This window comes from Megalopta genalis, chromosome 2, assembly GCF_051020955.1.
Source record: "Megalopta genalis isolate 19385.01 chromosome 2, iyMegGena1_principal, whole genome shotgun sequence".
Lineage (NCBI taxonomy): Eukaryota > Metazoa > Arthropoda > Insecta > Hymenoptera > Halictidae > Megalopta > Megalopta genalis.
Genome location: NC_135014.1, coordinates 25,285,221 through 25,306,777, shown reverse-complemented (window position 1 = coordinate 25,306,777; position 21,557 = coordinate 25,285,221). Strand labels below are relative to the sequence as shown.

The following is a 21,557-nucleotide window of genomic DNA, read 5'->3' as shown; positions in this document are numbered from 1 at the left end:
CGATAACTTCGAAATTATATCTGTTCGACAATTATTACGTTTTTTTTTTTTTTGGTACGGTCGAACTATTAATTTACTCGTGAACGATACTCGTGCCGTACAAATCGTATTAATTTCTAATTGTGACTTATAATTGCAATATTGTTCGCATAATTTTATATTGTTCGTGCGAGACGTTTTCTTTACTATACAGTTTACAAAACAGACACTCATCAAATAACACTCCGAGTAATGTATACGCGCGCGTGTACCGTTATTATTATTATTATTATTATTATTATTTTATTATTATTATTATTATTATTATGCATACTACACGTTTTAATTATAATTAAATGAGAATTACCTCTGTCGGAATGCTCTGTAATATTTCCTTTAATAATTGATACGTGTCAATTTCAATCTTGATATTATTGAGTCGTATTCATTAACGAAGGCTGCTATGAAACAGACGTGAAAATAATTGATCGAAAAATGATTCTCGTATGCGAGAACTCAATTCCAAAGATCATAGTGATATTCTTGGCATGCGAGAGAGTATCTTTAAAGAGTAATTTTTTATATATAATATCAGAAAATTCGATTACCCTTTTTATAAATGGAACAATTTCAAAACAGAAATTAGATTCAGAAATCTTTTGTTTACTCTTTTGTTTATCCTCTTTCCAATTCACCTGAATTCAGCTGAGTGTCGCAGCTCAATCTTTATATAATAAAACGTAAAAAATATCTAAAATAATGGAAACAATATACATATACACAGATCTACAAAACGCATTTTTTAAGTTTTCGTTGTAGGCTCAGATAAAAAAGTTAAGAAACGAGAGTCTTTTATTTTTTGGAATGACGAATCATTCCAAGTAATAGCGAAATTGTAACAAAGTGATTAAATCATTCTCTAGTATACAGGTCCCTCTATCACCTAAAAAAAAACTCAAATCGTTCATTCCAGTTTTAGAAAAAGTTATTGCGTTTTAAAAAGTGTCTGAATATTAATGAGCGCCACCGTAGCAGAAGTCCGTGGAACAAAAACAAGAAATGCACGCTGCTCCGCGGCCCGGACGAAATGGAAACACGAACGTTTACAAACTCGCAGCGTCACAGACCGTGACCGTTCGACCTCTGGCATAGCCGAAGAACCGAAACCAAAACAAACGGTCCACGGGTCTCGCATGCGACCGACAAAAACGTCGCTCTCCGACGAAAAGTGAAACGGAGTGTTCTGCGCTATTATTCTATTAACCCCCTTCTACTAACCCCTTACTGTACCTCGACGAGTATTATTATGTGTTCAGTATTCAGTATAGACGTTATTCCGTCCCTTAAAATTGAAATAAAATTCCTGCCAGCAATATTTAACACGTTCCGTGCCGAGCTTTTTTTACTCGAATCTTCACACTTTGATATTTTACTAAAACTTGATGTATTACGTGCAATTATTAATTCTCGTACACATAACAACGTAACAAAAACTTATCAACGCCCATTCTTGCGGTGGAAATTGATTCTTCGGTTCTAAATTTCTTGTAAACAATTTGTTCAGTTCACTAAGTAAACATACAAGCGTGTACCATCGATGGTACACGTGGCACGGAACGTGTTAAGCATTATAGTAAATTTAGGCACACGACAAGCATCAATTTTCTTTCCCATCCAAGAAGTTACTGCAATCGAAAAATTTCTGATCGCAGTAACTGCGAAGAAAATTGCACGCCAATGGTTTAAACATCGAGGATCGAGTCGTCTTTCCAAATACAAGAAAATAATGCAATCACTGCAGAAACTTCGCGGCGCTTCACCGTTCGAAGGACAATCCGACAACGTTCCGCCGAAGCAGCGACGACTCCGCGCGCCCCGAAACAAAGACTATGCTCGCATTACAAATGAATCAGCGGCGCACGAAGTTTCATAATTTCCTGAAATATCCCCTAACTTCCGCCGCGAGAGTTGTCTATGGGATCCGAGGACGTCGAAATAATTTTTTGCCGGCGCAGAACGGCGAATTCCAATTTCAGCTGCCTCTGTCAAGTTTCTTTTTACGACTCGCCGGATTCCGGGAATATTAATATCCCTCCTCCCCCCACTCCCCGGCTAGGGAATAAAATCTACCGGATGCCGCGGCAAGAAAAGAAGAAGCAACAAAGTGAACGAAGGTGGATAAACCGAGGGAGAGGCGGCTGGGGGGGGGAGAGGGTGCGGATCGGCCGGCATTTCGCGGAACGATCGGCCGAGCGAGCATTATAAAGCACGCCTACAGGATGTGTATTAAAAGTTTGCCGAAGTTTATGAAAAGCGTCCGGGAACGTAATTTAACCGATCCGCCGTTCGTTCGGGCTCCCGGTCGTGTAATTTTATCGGCGCCGTAAAATTTGTTGCGCGAAGCTCTCGCTTACCGGACGATATGGAAACTTTGCGTTTTAAGCCGGAACGTGCAAAGGGACATCGGTAAACTTCGTTACCGGCGCTGCTTTTATCGACGCCATCGACGTTCACCTTTGTTTTCCCGCCCTTTCTTTTTTTCCCACCTCCTCCCCCGGTTTCTTGCCATCCCGCTTTTCTTTCTCTATTTCTCCTTCGCGCACGGTCCGCTCCTTTTTTCGTACCTGTTTCGATGCCCCGCGCGGACCGGCTACACCCGCGAATAGGAGGGTTCTTTCTACTCCATCTAATCCGATTGTTCAGGAGATCGGGCCGCGATTTAATCCGCGGAATGAAATCTCGGTGCTAAGATTATATTGCTCGTAGAGTGTACGGTCGGATTGGTAATACAGTTTGCTGGTATCAAGGGCGTTAATTTTGTTTTCGGTGTTGAGCGATTTCAGCTTGTGCACAGACAGATTATTTTAATGAATTTTCTCTTCTGCGACGGTGTGTTCAATTTTTAGTTAACACGTTCCGTGCCACGTGTATCATCGATGGTACACGCTTGCATGTTTACTTAGTGAACTGAACAAATTGTTTACAAGAAATTTAGAACCGAAGAATCAATTTCCACCGCAAGAATGGGCGTTGATAAGTTTTTGTTACGTTGTTATGTGTACGAGAATTAATAATTGCACGTAATACATCAAGTTTTAGTAAAATATCAAAGTGTGAAGATTCGAGTAAAAAAAGCTCGGCACGGAACGTGTTAATAACGGATCAAGACTGGACCTTCTCATTTTTTGTTGTTGTCATGCGATTTTGACTTGCTCAAGGGAATTATTTTGCGGTCTGATATTTTTACGTGCTACGAGAAATTCAGTGCATTGTTTCTCTTTCGCAGCATTCAGTCTGAAATTAATAATGCAATAGGATTACAGTTGAAGTGTTTTTCTTTTTTTTCGTCATTGAGCAATTTTAGCTTCCACGAGGAAATTATTTTGAGATCTAATATTTTGACGTGGCACAGAAAACAAAGCTGCAATAAATTATCTTCCTCCAGTATTAAGTCTTACATTAATAATACATTAAGGCTCGATTAGCGTGTAGACTGTACGGTGTAATTGGTTTCTTAGGATTACGTTAATTAACTATTATTTTCTGTCATTAAGCAGTCTTAGCTTCCATAAGAAAATTATTTTGTAATTTAATATTTTGACGCGACACAGAAAACAAAGCTCTGCAGTGAATAATAAATTCTTGCAATATTAAATCTTAAATTAATGATGGACTGTTGATCAATTAGTGTGTAGATTAATTTGTTGCGATTGCTGCTCGATTGGTAAGAATTATAACGTTCTCTCTCTCTCTCTCTCTCTCTCTCATTTTAGTATAATGTACAATCGTAGTTAAAAGTATTGGGCACTATATTTTTATATTGTATTATAGTATATAGTAATATATATATAGTAATATATAATAATAATATATTATTATTATTATCATACATATACAATACTATATATGTATATACATATAGTACTATACATACTATACTATATACATATATACAATACTATATATATATATATATATATATATATAGTATTGTATTATTTGTATATTATATTATTTATATTATTATTTATATTATTATATATATATATTATTATTATTATTATTATTATTATTATCATACATATACAATACTGCCCAATATTTTTATATAGTATACTATAATACAATATAAAAATATAGTGTCCAATACTTTTAACTACGATATATTATTATTATTATTATTATTATTATTATTATTATTATTATTATTATTATACATATACAATACTGCCCAATATTTTTGGGCATTTATGTGTATATTATATAATATTATACTGAATATAATATACTATTACACATAAAGTACTTATTTATTGTTCTGATCTCAAAATGAAAAATTCGGTTACCGATTCAGTGGGTCAATTTGGCGTAATTGCAAGTGACCGCGTCGATTCGTCAAAGGCTAGAGCTAAGAATTTCAAAATAACTGTGTCCAAAAGTATCGGCTCCGTGTCAGCGGAGAAAATTAGTTACGCGATATAACTTCGCTGAATATCGGCAGCTGAATTCAAACTTTCGGCCAGGCACTCTGTATGCTGCAACGAACGCGGTGCAATAGTATCGATCGCTCTAACTGATGACGCGAATCCGTTAATCTCTTTTTAACTCTTGTGTCAATAACCGGGTACCCACATCCAACCTGGCGTTTAAAATCTTTTCTCTTTCGAATACTGCTTGCGATTTTTTTTTCAACAATACCGTACCGATTTTGATTCGTCTTGTTGCTACTTTTCGGACCATACGCGCACTTTAGAGTACCTAATTATCTGCTTTCAATTGCTTTTCAAGCCTTTTTTAAAAGAAATTAATGGAGATATTTTCAAACACTGTTTCGCACGTTTTCTCGTTTACTATTTCAGTATATCATATTATATTTATGTATCTAATATTTAACATATATTTATGCTACTAATTTCAATAGTAATTTTCAATATTTTCTGTGAGAAAAGAATGGAGATTTTTAAATATTATTTTGCACATTTTAATACTTTAATTTAATGCTTTGCCTGTAGTATGTCCTATTATTTATATATATATAATACGATCGCCATTTTTGTAAAATTAATAGCATCACAGTGGATTTCGATTGTGGAAAAGTCTACACGTTTCTGCAAGCAACCCCTGCATTTCTCGTTATTCTGAAATCGAAAACAGCAAAGGCACAGCTCCATTAATGTATTTATGGGATTCGCTGAAATTGGAATTATCTATTTACTGTTAATAATAACGAAGCAAGAACGATTTGACATATATATATATAGCGTTCCGTTCCCAATGTTCCTCAATGCTCATAACAACGTATAAAACATTCAGCCGGCATCGTAATACATTTATGGATACGGCTGAAGTTGCAATCATTTATTTACCGTTATCCAATAATGATCGAGCAAAAATCATCCGAGCAAAAGTGTACCATTTATCTATGTTTCTCGGGTATCTTCCAACAACGAAAGAATGTAAAAAATCCGTCCAGAATAAATACGACTGAAATCACAATCATCCATTTACTGTCTTGTGATAACAAAAATTCTTCCCAAGCAAGAACACACAGTAAAATTCCACTACCATAATTCCACCTATCGTCGAACGATGTTTACCAATTGAATCTGGGACGCTCATATTTAATTCACGACTGGGAGTTTCACAAAAATAACTGGCACACTTGGTCGCGATAGACCCGAAGCAAAAATTGAGAAAAAATGCGTCAATCTAATTTCGGATAAAGACAACATTGACGGTCTCAAATTAATTGACACTTGAGATAAAATTGATTTTTCATTGCAAAATCAAACCGAAATAACACAAATGTGTTAACCCTTTGCACTCCAGCGGCGCCCTAGACAGCTATTCACCCTTCGACTCTGAGGCGGCGCTAAAAGTTGCTACACCATTTTCAAGAGAATATTTGCATTATTAAATTTCTATTAAATATTCGATAAATTGTCGGATAACAGAGGTCTTCTATAAGCGTACACGTTCAATAAATAAAAACGATCACGCCTTCATTTTGCAATTAACATAGCCTCGAGTGCAAAGGGTTGATTTAATTCTCATCGATGTTCGAATCTTAATGCATAAAACGACAAACACGAGGAAAACGAACATTTCCGCTGGAAAATAAAATGGAAATACAACGTCGGGGTCGCTCGTGACCCCGGCGCGCCGGTCGAGGGTTCAACCGAGATACTGTTTCCGCCTTCTCGCTTCCATCGCCGGCATTTTTCACTCGGCTAGACCCCCGGCCGCAGTTTACGTATTTCATTCGCGTCCGAGTTCTTGTGTATTTATTGATTACGTGTTCGCAGATGGTAGCATAAAACGTGTATCGTGTGATCGTGTGCATTAGAATACATGCTGGGGGGAGGGGAACCAGCTCGCCGGGAGTGCTCGGAAGTTATCGAGCATTTCTGGCACGATAGAGCGGCCAGAAATATGAAACCGGCGAAACAGAACGGCCGCGCAACAATAACACAACCGAAGGTTGTTCTCCACCCGTAAAAACAAGTCGAACGTGGAAACGCGCGGAACGTTCTTCCTCGCAGGTTTTCATGCGAATTCAATTCGAGCGCGGCAACGTTATACGCGCGTGTTATCAGCTCGCTGTTCGCCTTAATTTCACACCACTTTCACGGTGTTACGTCTTGAGCGCAGCTAGACGCGAAACTCTAATAAGGTAAAACTGATTAGCGTTGCTCACAACTGTGCGCTCTAACTTCGTTTGCCTGTCCTACCCGGAAATCTGCCGACATGCTCCACGGTGTCGCGGACATTCTCGACGCGGCGGGACGTGAGAACGTTCGACGATTGATCGACGGTCTTTTCTTTATGGCAACAATTAGTATACGTGATACGAAGCATAAAAAGGGGTCGAATATTTTACTTGAAACCTATCGTAACGTTTAGAGAAGGAAAATCATTCGTGAGTGACTTCTGTTCTTTGCTATAAATACAGACAATTTTTATTTTGTTTATTATCTCAGCTTACACGTCCCTCGAAAATCTTTAATCAATAATCCAATTATTTATTCACGAACATTCAGGAGCATTTTAATAGCCTGCAAGCAGATGAAGTATTTCGACTGACTTGTATTTAACCCTTTGGATACTACGGGCCACTATAGCGGCCTTCCATAAGATGCCACCGAGGTACTACGGGCCATTAAAGTGGCCCTCCATAAAATGCGACTGAGGTACTACGGGTCACTATAGTGGCCCTCCATAAGTTCGATCGTTTGTAGCGAATAAAGTCAGTGCTTACTGCAGAAAGATAATTCACCTTATTTTTCTCTCAACAAGGGATAAATAGATATGCCTTTATTTTTTTTCTTTCAATTTTGTTTAACTTTATTTGGATTAACCCTTTTGCTACGGGCGGTTTCTCCGCTGCAGTACCCCCGCAACGATCGACGTCTTGTAGCGTGCAGTGATGTCGCAGCGCGCCGTTCAGCAGAAGTACCGCGGCGGAAAATCCGCCCGTAGCGAAAGGGTTAAAAAAAAGAATTTTAATACAGTTTTATTTCTACAATATGAATTTTAAAGTCGTGCTGGGATCTTTGAAGAGACTTTCAATGTTTCAATATTTATGTTAAATGTTGGCTTTTAATTTAAGAAAAAAGAAACGTATGTCTATGTTCGCTGGCTTTGATTGCGTTCGTAAATTACTATTCTAGAAGAGGTTATTAAAAATGAATGATTAAAAAATATTTACTGTACCGACTGAACGTGAACTGAGAATGAAATTAGTGTTGTACAGGATTTCTGTGGAATTTTCTGTGTCGCTGAAACTGAATTGCGCCAGCAGGACATAGCAACTTACGTAAAGCTGCAGTTTACGCGCTCGAATGGTGTAGCATGTGTCGGTGAAGCAATAGTGAAACCCAAATAACACGGGTTTCATTAGTTTCTCTAGACCCGGTTCTATCAATATTAATTTATCGAACGAGCATCAGCAATTCGCGTGTGTAGATTGAATTTTCTTCTAGATACAATCTCCGGTTGATACAAATTACATTCTATTGTTACCGTTCCCATCGTTTGTAAAGCCGAACGCAAAATCTACTCACAAGTAAATCTGTAAATTCGATTACCACCGTTTCCATTATTTCGATCGATAGACTAAGGGAAAGAGAGAGGGGTGGGAGAGCACACCAATAATAAATCGGCTTACAGAAACATTCGACAATATTTTCGTTCGTGTCGCACGGGTTGTTTAACAAAATAAACTGGCCGCCGTGAAACTTCTACAAAACTGACCGGTTAATAAACCTGCGGCCATAAAACTTCCATAAAACTGGAGCAGTTTTAATGAGGCTGAAAATGAAATGTCAGTTTCTTACAATTAAACCGTCTTGCACAAATCTATTCCGCTGTATGCTCTGTTTATATTTTGTAATTAACAATCTCGGAGATTGCCAATCGGGAAGACTAAAAATTCTGTTCCTTTATTTTCTCTGCGGAGGACGTAGTTTCTATGTGTTACTCTTTTTCTATTCGATTGTATTTTGCAGACTTAATATAGTCAACATTTTCACAGATTAATTAGTCACCTTTTTTATAGATTTAATATTCAATATTTTCACAGGCCTAATGTTCGACATTTTTGCGGACTTATTATTCAAGATTTGTACAGATTTAATGTTCAACATTTCTGCAAACTTATTATTCAAAATTTGTACAGATTCAATGTTCAACATTTCTACAGGCATAATAGTATACATTGTTGCTTTAATTAATCGCACATAATACACAAATATTCTCAGACTCTTCGAATGTTTTTACAGTTTTATACAGGGTGTTCCACAATTATTTTAACAGCCGAAAATGAGGGGTAGCTGAGGTCATTTGAAGTAACTTTTTCATTTGCGAAAATGCGACCTGCGGCTTTGTTTACGAGTTATTAACGGAAAACACTGACCAATGAGAGGTGACGGCGCGAAGTTCGAGAGCCCGCAGCACGAGGCTTTGACAGATGGTCGGGACGGACTCGAGCCGCGTTCGAAGTATTGAACAAATCACGAAGCGAGAATTTTCCGGATTTTTTTTTACTACGTGACAGTGATATTTTTAAGAAAAACGCTGTTCACCTTTACTTTAGAACGTCTGGAGAATATTTACTAATTTATCGGACCCGAAATAGTAAGCAATTTAACCGTGACGGCCGTTTTAATTTTCTAGTGTGCATGACACCTTGTGTGTAACATACGAAATTTTTAAGCAAGGTGTACAGTGAAGATTAACAAAGTACGTAAATGAGGTCAATGCACTATCCTCCACACATTTCCGTGCATGAAGTGGATTTTACAACTAAATGAGTGAGTATCTTATTGATAATATTCTTCATATTTCTCTAACAAACATATCCCTTACGTCCTTTAGCACGATTATTATTTATTAAATTAGCTTTGCGAATCATTCGTTGAACTGTGTTCTGACACAGAATTATTGACCTTGACATAACCTTGACATGATCTTGACATAACCTTGACATAACCTTAATATAACCTTGATATGTCAAGGTTATGTCAAGGTCAACATATAAAATTTTTAAGATATGTCAAGGTTATTGATAATATTCTCCATATTTCTATAACAAACATATCCCTTACATCTTTTAACACGATTATTATTTATTAAATTAGCTTTGCGAATCATTCGTTGAACTGTGCTCGGACACGGAATTATTGACCTTGACATAACCTTGACATGATCTTGACATAACCTTGACATAACCTTAATATAACCTTGATATGTCAAGGTTATGTCAAGGTCAACATATAAAATTTTTAAGATATGTCAAGGTTATTGATAATATTCTTCATATTTCTATAACAAACATATCCCTTACGTCCTTTAACACGATTATTATTTATTAAATTAGCTTTGCGAATCATTCGTTGAACTGTGCTCGGACACGGAATTATTGACCTTGACATAACCTTGACATGACCTTAACATAATCTTGATATAACCTTGATATATCAAGGTTATGTTAAGGTCATGTCAAGGTCATGTCAAGGTTATGTCAAGGTGAACATATGAAATTTTTAAGATACGTCAAGGTTATTGATAATATTCTTCATATTTCTCTAACATATCCCTTACGTCCTTTAACAAGACTATTATTCATTAAATTTGCTTTGCGAATGATTCGTTGAACTGATATTTATTCTTGATTTTATTCTAATATTTTATTCTTGAATAAATAAGTGTTATAGCCTACAATCCCATGTAAATGATAAATATCAATAAAACGACTTTTTTCTCTGCTTTAACATTATTATTTTCAATTCTCGATTATATTCGAGTGTGAAAAATTATAGCAGCATAAAATATAACGCCGCTCGAATTACCTCGAGTGTGCACAGTTTGGCCTGTTTAGCGTGCTCGAATTAACTCGAGCGTGCAAGTTAAGGGGTTGATCAAGCGACGCAACAAACAAATAATTTCTCTTTGACATTATCCCATAGAAAAATTATCTCAAAATTCCTACCAGCCCAACGCGGCGATAAAAAAATCCCATTAATAGGCTCCGTTTGCAAAAGTGGCGCGCTAAAGCTCATTTCGAACGCAGCGAAATCGCGGGACCGAAATTTCGCAATCGCTCCTCAACGACGCCTGTGCAATATTAAATGGTCGCGGCGGCCGATAAATATAAATCCCGAGGATGCCGGTTGAAAAATTCAGGCTCGCCAAGTACGCAGGACCGAGTCGGGCTCGAAAATGGCCAGCAGCGGCGGCAGCGGCAGCTCGGGTCGCCGTCGTAAATCCAATACGGTACAAGCGGCGGTAAACGGTAACCGGCAATCTACCGGTCGCCGGGGCTCGAACCACGGGATCGGGACACAAAAATAAATACCCGGGCAAGTGGAAAGCGGAAAATAAGATCGATATCGCGCGGCACGGCCGGGCATTTGCTCGGTAATGAACCGTTCCCAGGACGGTCGACGTAAATCGTCGTACGTGGATCGTACGTACGGCCCCGGCCCGTGTGACAAACGACGCCCGTTCTCTTCTTTTCCGCCGCCAACCCCCCGCGGACCCCCTGGCCCGGATCCCAAAGCATTTTACCCGGGGGTTGAACGCGTGTCCAGGTGGCCCGTCGCCGGCAAAAGGTAGCTCGTTAAGGAGCCGGAGCCTTGTCTCCGGGAATTCTGGCCGCGTGTACGTAGATTTCCCGACGCCGAACCATCCCGCAAACCGGCAAAAAGAAGAGGCCCCGGTCAAATGGCCACGGGTTATATTGTCCAGCTGGTAACGAGCGAGGAAATCGCGTCCCCGGGTGGACCGCGGTCTTGTTAGACCAACGAGCGACGATTTGCAAAATTTCCTCGGACCGGATATCGCCGTCGTTCGAACGTAATTGGGCCCGCGCTGTTGCCGGATTTACATCCAAGCGTTTGTTTGACGGGTTTTTAACACTTCGGCCGCCGCGACTCGGACATAGTGAAGATCATCTTAAAGATCACGACGGAATTCGATATAATTAAGGAATTGCAATGGGATTTGCGGGAAAGTCAATTTTTAGAAATTTAATTCGTAATTCTGGCGCCCACACGTGGATGACACGGTGGTTGAATTGTTAACAGTGTAATTAGGATACATTCTTTTTGATAGTGTAATTTCGATGCACTTTTTTAATGGTGTAATTACGATACGCTTTTTTAATTGTGTAATTTCGATACGCTTTTTTAATGGTGTCATTACGATACACTTTTTTTAATAGCATAATTTCGATACGTTTTTTTAATGGTGTAATTTCGATGCACTTTTTTAATGGTGTAATTACGATACGCTTTTTTAATTGTGTAATTTCGATACGCTTTTTTAATGGTGTCATTACGATACACTTTTTTTAATAGCATAATTTCGATACGTTTTTTTAATGGTGTAATTTCGATGCACTTTTTTAATGGTGTAATTACGATACGCTTTTTTAATTGTGTAATTTCGATACACTTTTTTAATGGTGTCGTTACGATACACCTATTTAAATAGCGTAATTTCGATACGTTTTTTTAATGGTGTAATTACGATACGCTTTTTTAATTGTGTAATTTCGATACGCTTTTTTAATGCTGTAATTATGAAACATGATACACGATGATGTACCGTAGATTTAAAAGCACATTGTGTTAAGAAAGAGCAAAAATATACTTGAGAGCAACATCTGTGCTTGTTCCAATTCTTATTGAATTTATATTGAACCGTGAACAAATTAATAACCGCAGGAATGTATTAAGAAGTCGATAAACGAAACGCCCCTAAGTGCATCATACATATTCCGTACGATTTATATTCAATTTATATTCAATTTATAACAAGATCGTATCCGTACAAATGAATGAATAAATTCACGAACTAAGTACCTTCCAAGTCCATCATCCATATTCTTTGCAATTTATCTGCAATTTATATTCAAATTGCACCGAATGTATTTGCAATGCATTACACGGCCGATTAAATCCGCCGTGTACATGGAATGTCGATCATAATTACGTCCACTTTTTTTAATGAAATTTCGATCCATATTTCTGTATGTATGTATCTATCCAGATTAAATATCGGCGAATAAAATGACTAAGTACGTAATTTCCATATTTTATCCGATTTATATCCAATTTATATTAAAATTATATCTGCTATACGCGCGACGTATATTATCAATCGTTAACCACATAGTACCGCACCCAAACAGACATCGGAAACACCTATTTTTAATCCGATTTATACGTTCACGTTTAACCTGTGCCCAGAGTTGATATGCAATTCGTATCCAAATTAAATATGAATTGTATTTAAATTATATTTAAATTTTATTTAAATCACACCCCTAAATTGTATTCACGTGAATAAATAGAAAAACATACTTCGTCCAAATCGTAGCAAATTAAATTTGATCCGATTGCGGAATAATGTACTCGAAATCGAATCGTATTGTATCCGTACAAATCGATGAAATATCGAATAACAAAATATCTAGTTACAATGTCCATATCAAATTCAATTTATACACAATCGATGTTCAATTTACATCTAATTCATACGCAAATCGTGTCTAAATTGTATCGAAATAATGGGACAAAAGAAATTACAAAATAAAGTATCTAAAAACCGGTATCTACACTTTATCCAATTCACAATCTTTTTATGTTCAAATCGCACCCAATACATACAAATTAAATTCTCTTTAATTTTCCTTCAGCTTGTAAACAATAATAGACAATCTGGAAGGGGGAGATGCGATTATTCGAGCCTCGTGGCTCATTTTTATAGATGCCGATTGTATAATAATATTCTATAATAATATATTATTGCAACATAATATTATTATACAATATATTATTCTAACATAATAATATTATACAATATATTATTCTAACATAATATTATTACACAATATATTATTCTAACATAATATTATTATACAATATATTATTCTAACATAATATTATTACACAATATATTATTGTAACATAATATTATTACACAATATATTATTCTAACATAATATTATTACACAGTATATTATTCTAACATAATATTATTACACAACATATTAACCCTTTGCACTCGAAGTTTTTTTTGAGTCATATTACCAGCAACTCGAAGCCATTTTAGTGAAAAGATCATATTCACATGTAAGTTCATGATATAAGCATTAAAAGAAAAGTCATCGTTGTATGTTATTATTTTTTTAATTGTTTATGGATACAAACGTCATTTGTCACCAACAGCGAAACATCCTATAACTAATTTTTACGATTTGTTTTTGTTCTTATGTTAAAAACTGAAAATTATTTGCATTGTCTCCGTAGCGGAGCCCTCGAGTTTGAAGACAAATTTTAAATGGCTCCGCTCCGGAGCCCTCGAGTGCAAAGGGTTAATATTGTATGATAATATTATGTTACAATAATAACAGTAATAAAAATGAGCTGTAAGGCTCAGATAATCGTATCCCCTATTCCCAAATTGTCCATTTCTGTTTACAATTACCGCCAGAATTCTACCAAAAATTATACATAAAAATAACGCCGTCCAATTTCCAAGCCCCGATACTTGGTTCGACAGCAAGAAACAGATAATCCCCTCTCCGATTACGGAAATACGAGCTCCGGGGACTGTCAAATATCTATCAAACGTTTTCCGGTTCCCCGGAAGCCTTTGATAGACGCAGTCGTCGCGCAATTTCGCGTGCTTCCCCGTCGAAGTATCGCGGAAGAATCGCGCGGTTTGGTTCGCGGAAACCGATTCGATCCATGTGTAATGTACACACGTATTTCCGCGAGGGTATCCGACGGTTTTAATATGGTATCAGAGAGATCGCGGAGCCGCGGTCGGCGTCGGTAGAAAAATAAACAAGAATAATATTTACTTAGCCATGCGATACGATACGCGAACCAAAGGAGAAGCCGGGGCCACAGCTCTCGACCGCGACTTAACTCGAAACAATAGATCGGGCAGCGGCGAGCGTAAATATTTCTCCGAGTAGGATACGGCAAACACGGCGTCGAATTCGGGCTCGGGTCGGTCTCATGCCCGGATCGGGTTCCCGCGGGTCTCTTAGGAACCCTTTCGTCGCTCGCGGGATACGAACGCAATAAAGAAGAACAAACAATCCAGCGTACTCGATGAAGTCTCCGAAGACCGTGCCACGATTTTGCGGTTTGAACGATTCGCATAAATAAGGGTCGATTGTGAAAACGGACTTGTCATCCGAACGTAAGACGCCGCCGCTCTGGGTCTATTGTCCTTCCGAGATTATGTTAAATGTTTATTTTGAGACGATCCCGGGGGACGGATGCTGGCAGACGCGGTATTTGGATCGCGAGCATGTTTATGCGATTTTCTTAGAAACGAAGAGTGTTTTTTTTTAAGAATTAATTTCGAGAAGAATTAATTTTTTTTTAAGAGCGGTGGTGCTGTTTGTTGTTTCGATTAGAAGATTCGAAGCAGCGAGGGTGCGACGGAGACGCATTTTGTTAGTTACTTTTGGTGAGAAAAATTGACAGTTGATTTAATTTGAGTTTTTTGATGAGTTATTGGTGCAATACTCTGTAATGTGACGTCTCCGTGAAATTTAGCAGACATAGCAAATGCTTCGAGAAGCTAAGGTTTCAAAACAATCTGTGTTTGTACTTTTTGTGTTCAGACATGAATAGAATTTCAAATAATTAGTGAGTATTTTGAGATATGTGAAATACTATTTTAAATGATTAATAGTATTTTGGACGTGTGAAATACTATTTTCAATAAATGATAGAAATTTAGACACGTGAAATACTGTTTTAAATAGTTGATAGAAACTTTGACACACGAAATACTGTTTCAAATAATTAATAGAAATTTAGACACGTGAGAGATACTGTTTCAAATAATTGATAGAAATTTAGATACATGAAATACTATTTTAAATAATTAATAGAAACTTTGACACATGAAATACTGTTTCAAATAATTAATAGAAATTTAGACACGTGAAGTACTATTATAAATAATTAATAGTAACTTTGACACATGAAATACTGTTTTAAATAGTTGATAGAAACTTTGACACACGAAATACTGTTTCAAATAATTAATAGAAATTTAGACACGTGAGATACCGTTTCAAATAATTGATAGAAATTTAGATACATGAAATACTATTTTAAATAATTAATAGAAACTTTGACACATGAAATACTGATTCAAATAATTAATAGAAATTTAGACACGTGAAATACTGTTTCCAATAATTAGTAGAAACTTTGAAACGTGAAATACTATTTTAAATAATTAATAGAAACTTTGACACATGAAGCACTGTTTCAAATAGTTAATAGAAATTTTGACACATGAAACACTGTTCCAAATAATTAATAGAAACTTTGACACATGAAGCACTGTTTCAAATAGTTAATAGAAATTTTGATACATGAAAGACTGTTTCAAATAATTAATAGAAATTTATTCACATGAAATACTGATTCAAATAATTAATAGAAATTTAGACACATGAAATACTGTTTCAAATAATTAACAGAAATTTAGACACATGAAACACCATTTCAAATAACTATTTCTAGCACGCCTTAAAAAAATACGATTTCAATTAATTATTTCCAGTACATATTAAGAAACTACAATCTCAAACAATTATTTCCAGTATATAGCTTAACAAAATATACTTCAACCAATAATTTCCTTTGCCACACAAACAGCTATCCTCAATACAAACACTTATCTCTATACAGTCCAAATAAACCTAGTAATACCATTTCCCAAAGACACGAGTATCTCGTTAACTATTTCCCAACATACTTTCTCAAGCATTTTCACCAAGGTCCGAGGGTCTCGCGCGGACGTCGCAGAGTAAACATTTCCGGAAATAAATCTAAATTCGCGGAAGCTCGCGTTCTCAACTTCGTGGAACCGCGCGCAGCATCCCTCGCAATCCGAAAACTCGAGTTCCCAATGTCCCGGCGAATAAGTCGCAACCGCGGCTCATTAACAGCGGCCGCTGTTCGCGTTAAATCGCGTCCCGTTAATTCGAGTTTTCCGATCGTTACCGTCGATTTACCCCGCGCAAAGAGATATCAAGATCTACCACTCGGAGAGCAGACGAAACGAGAGGGGAAAAAAAGAGAAACGAAACGAAACGAAAATGAAGGAAAAAACACGGAAAATAAAAGAGAAGAGTAGAGAGAGAAAGAGAGAGAGAGAGAGAGAGAGAAAAAACGTAGAAAGAAATCGTAAAACCGGAGAGTTCCGGCGCGGTAATTCGATCGCTGGCTACCGGAGTCGGAACGCCGGGTAATAATGAAAATACTTACGAGCTAACGAAGGTCGGAAATGGATCGCTCGCTGATAACTCAGAATGGCCTCCTCGTAATTCTTTCTTCCCTGCTGTAAAATTCCCCTGGAACAGAAAGGGCGGAACCGCCGGTTAGTGAAACGGCCGCGACCCTCTTCCGTTTATATAGAATTTCGTTCGGGAATTAGCCGGTGGCCGTTCCGCGATTTCCACGGGCAGCTTTCGTTTTTGCCGAATAACACTGTGCCGGTGGCATCGTTTTCCATCTATAACCGTGGCGCGCGCCGTGTCCGGCGCGAACGATTAATCTTCCTTCGAGCAATGTCACTCTCAGAAATGATAAAAATATTGCTTGTCAACCGGTGACTTATCGCGCGAAAGTCGACGAAACGCCGGCGAACTGGGAGGCGGTGTGGGCACCCGTGGGCGCCAATAAACGAACTTTATAACACTTATACCGGAGCGTGCGCGCGCGCGCGAACCGGCCGCCATCGCGCGGCACATATTTTAGGGGACGAAAATTCATTTGAACGCGGCCCGGTGATTAATCTCGCCTCGAACGTTGTCAAGCGGCCGACGATGAAAACATCAGCTGTCCCGGGGACCGTGATTTACCGGGACCAAGCGCGCTTTTATCGCGCTGATATTTCTCCACGGGGACGCCTCGACGAGCCTAAACGCGCGCCAAGGAATCGCAGCCGATAGCCTGAAATCGATTTATCGAGGTTCTTCGAATTTTTACGGTGCTCCGGAGCCTGTAGAACGGCGGAGATCGTGGACGGAGATCGCAGCCGGAATGAGGCAAAATTGAACGTGCGATCGTTGAATTTTGCTTGAAATAATTGCGGTTATCGGTAACTGTTATAATCGACGGGAATAGTTTTAATCGATAAATATTATAGATGACGAAAATCGTTTCTTTTTTCGTTATTTTATAAGAATTGTCGCCCACGATATCGGCGAGCAGGATTTTCTCTTCTCACCTCTGAAAATATGTAAAAGTTAACTACGCTCGTTATTGTTGTGTAATTAGTTTCGTTACTTTTCTTTATGTAGAACGATCTTCATCATGTTCAATATTAGTTTCAAGAGTTATTCGTTCGATATTTATTCTTTAATTATTGTTTTACATTCATTGGAAGTACAGTAATTTCTCCCGGAAATGCCGAATTTCGGGTTGCTGCGAATTTGCGCTAGTCTCGCGTCTATGTGACTTATTGCTACGTCGATGCCAAGGGTCGGTGATTTCTCTCTAATTTATCTTGGATATTGTAAACGAAGACGGAGACAATTTGGGAGGAAATTGTTCGAGCCTTGCACTTCGTTTTTATAATTGTTGACGCTAGGTAATCATAAAAATGAGCAGCGAGGCTCGAACAAATCGTCCATTTTTGTTCACAAGCTGAAGAAAAATTAGGCTGACTTTACTGCATTTGTGGGAGAAATTATTGTATTTGTCGAATTTACATTACAAGACCAAATTTTCCGGCTCGTAAAATACAACGCGGACCAGTTGTTGGTTTCAGAACAATTACCGGCACCGCAGTCCAAAATTCGACTTTACCAGTTGCCGAACTCCGTTTACCGAACGCGAGTGTTATATACAGGGTGTCCCACAATTATTTTAACAGCCGAAAATGAGGGGTAGCTGAGGTCATTTGAAGTAACTTTTTCCTTTGCGAAAATGCAATCCGCGGCTTTGTTTACGAGTTATTAACGAAAAACACTGGCCAATGAGAGGTGACGGTGCGAGAGAGAGAGTACGCGAGAGAGTACGCAGCACGAGGCTTTGACAGATGGTCGGGACGGACTCGAGCCACGTTCGAAGTATTGAACAAATCACGAAGCGAGAACTTTCCGGATTTTTTTTTACTACGTGACAGTGATATTTTGAAGAAAAACGCTGTTCACCTTTACTTTAGAACGTCTGAAGAATATTCACTAATTTTTCGGACTCGAAATAATATGTAGTTTAACCATGACAGTCGTTTTAATTTTCTGGTGTGCATGACACCTTATGTGTACCATATGAAATTTTTATGCAAGGTGTACAGTGAAGATTAACGAATGATTTGCAAAGCTGATTTAATAATAAATAAGGGACGTAAAGGATTTGTTTATTAGAGAGATATGAAAAATATAATCAGTAAGAAACTCACCCATTTAGTTGAGGATGCATTTGCTGGCTGAAATTCATGATGTCGAAGGGCACTGACCTTGTACAACGTACAGCTGATCTTTCACTGCACTGTCACTAAACACTGATCACTTAATTAATCACTGATAATCCGAATCACTTGTGGATATTTAAGAAAGATCACTGGGACTCGTTCGCGGATAATCGTTTATTCGACGCGTTCGTTCGGAAGTCGACGTTTCACTGCCAAAAAATCGAGGCCTCGACCGTGGGCCCTTGTCGTTCGTCTTTCGGCCGTCCGAGGAAATAACACCCGATACTATTTTCTTCGAAGCGCAGGGTACCGCCACATGAAATAAACAAGATATGCCGAGACGTAAACTGTGTCCGACCCGCTGTCACCCTGCGCTCTTAGAACGTAATTAATGGCCGTGCGAAGAAAATGGTATCGAGTGTCATTTCCTCGGACGGCCGAACGAAGAACAACAAGGACCCACAGTCAAGGCCTGAATTTTTCGGCAGTGAAACGTCGACTTCCGAACGAACGCGTCGAATAAACGATTATCCGCGAACGAGTCTCAGTGATCTTTCTTAAATATCCACAAGTGATTCGGATTATCAGTAATTAAATAACTGATCAGTGTTTGGTGACAGTACAGTGTAAGTGAACTTCGCAAATAACCATACCAGAGGTTCCACCGACAGTATCCCTCCAATGTTGCGGTCATCGACCTGGGATCAGCTGTTCGTTGTACGAGGTCAGTACGTACGAGTCAGCAAATGCATCCTCAACTAAATGGGTGAGTTTCTTATCGATAATATTTTTCATATTTCTCTAAAAAACAAATCCTTTACGTACCTTAACGCGATTATTTATTATTAAATCAGCTTTGCGAATCATTCGTTGAATTCTGTTCGTACACGGAATTATTTAAATTAAAATATCATTTACGAACTTTGTTAATCTTCACTGTACACCTTGCATAAAAATTTCATATGGTACACACAAGGTGTCATGCACACCAGAAAATTAAAACGACTGTCACGGTTAAACTACATATTATTTCGAGTCCGAAAAATTAGTGAATATTCTTCAGACATTCTAAAGTAAAGGTGAACAGCGTTTTTCTTCAAAATATCACTGTTATGTAGTTAAAAAAATCCGGAAAGTTCTCGCTTCGTGACTTGTTCAATACTTCGAACGCGGCTCGAGTCCGTTCCGACCTTCTGTCAAAGCCTCGTGCTGCGGACTCTCTCGCGGACCCTCTCTCTCGCACCGTCACCTCTCATTGGCCAGTGTTTTTCGTTAATAACTCGTAAACAAAGCCGCGGATTGCATTTTCGCAAAGGAAAAAGTTACTTCAAATGACCTCAGCTACCCCTCATTTTCGGCTGTTAAAATAATTGTGGGACACCCTGTATATCTTCCATAATAGCGACCCCCTAATTCGCTACTCCCATCGGCGTTCATCAGTTCGACGAGTTCGTGGCATCTGAATCAAGATGGACAGACAGACAGATAAATAGATAGATATAGATAGATAGATAGATAGATAGAGATAGAGAGAGAGAGAGAGAGAGAAAACAAGAGAGAATAAGAGAGAGAACAGGAGAAAGAGAACGAGTAATGTCTCCCTAACTAACGCTCAGATTCTGCACAAAAATGGACAATTTGGGAAGAGGGGAAACGATTATTGGAGTCTTGCGGCTCGTTTTAATAGTTGTTGACAATTCGTGACTATAAAAATGAACCGCAAGGATCGAATAATCGTATCTCCTCTTCCTAAATTGTCCATTTTTGTGGACAATCTGAACGTCAATCAGAGAGACATATATATAGAGAGAGAACGAGAGAGAGGGAGAGAGAGAACGAGAGAGAGGGAGAGAGAGAACGAGAGAGATATATAGAGAGATAGAGATCGAGAGAGAGAGAGAGAGAGATCGAGAGAGAGAGGCAGAGAGAGAACAAGAGAGGGAGAGAGAGAACGAGAGAGAGGCAGAGAGAGAATAAAGAGAGAGAGAGAGAGAGAATGAGAGAGAGGGAGAGAGAGAACGAGAGAGAGGCAGAGAGAGAATAAAGAGAGAGAGAGAATGAGAGAGAGGCAGAGAGAGAACGAGAGAGAGGCAGAGAGAGAACAAGAGAGGGAGAGAGAGAACGAGAGAGAGGCAGAGAGAGAATAAAGAGAACGAGAGAGAGAATAAAGAGAGAGAGAACGAGAGAGAGAGAATAAAGAGAGAGAACGAGAGAGAGAGAATAAAGAGAGAGAGAGAATAAGAGAGAGAGAGAGAGAGAGAGAGATCCGCAGCGCGTTCGACAAACGCGTTGCAAATAAACAGCGTCCTATTTATAAATTGGGCAGTGCGCTCCGTGTAATTAGACAGTCGGAGTTCAGGAGAAGGAGAGCCCGCGGAGCTCTCGATCGTACTCGAGAGAGAGAGAGAGAGAGAGAGAGAGGCCGGCGTTTCTCCGATATCTTGGGTAGAACGGGCTTCGAATAATAAATCGGGAGGAGTACTCGGGACAATCGCAAATCGGTACAAATGAGATGGATTGTTAGGGGACGCGGGGCTGGAAGCGAGGGAGCGGGCCGGAGCGGTGGTGGTAATAGGCGGCGGAAGAGAGAAAAGAGTCCATTATATATTGCGCGA

General features: G+C 38.5%; 1 protein-coding gene across 2 annotated transcripts in view; it reads right to left on the bottom strand.

Annotated features, from left to right (window-relative positions):
• The window catches only part of Tmtc2 (Transmembrane O-mannosyltransferase targeting cadherins 2), a 553,554-nt gene that overhangs the window by 131,328 nt on the left and 400,669 nt on the right, over positions 1–21,557 (bottom strand). For both annotated transcript variants that reach the window (XM_033470689.2, XM_076518848.1), the window contains exon 6: positions 16,791–16,876. In XM_033470689.2, the coding sequence (XP_033326580.1) occupies positions 16,791–16,876 (86 nt within the window). The remainder of the gene's footprint in view (positions 1–16,790; positions 16,877–21,557) is intronic.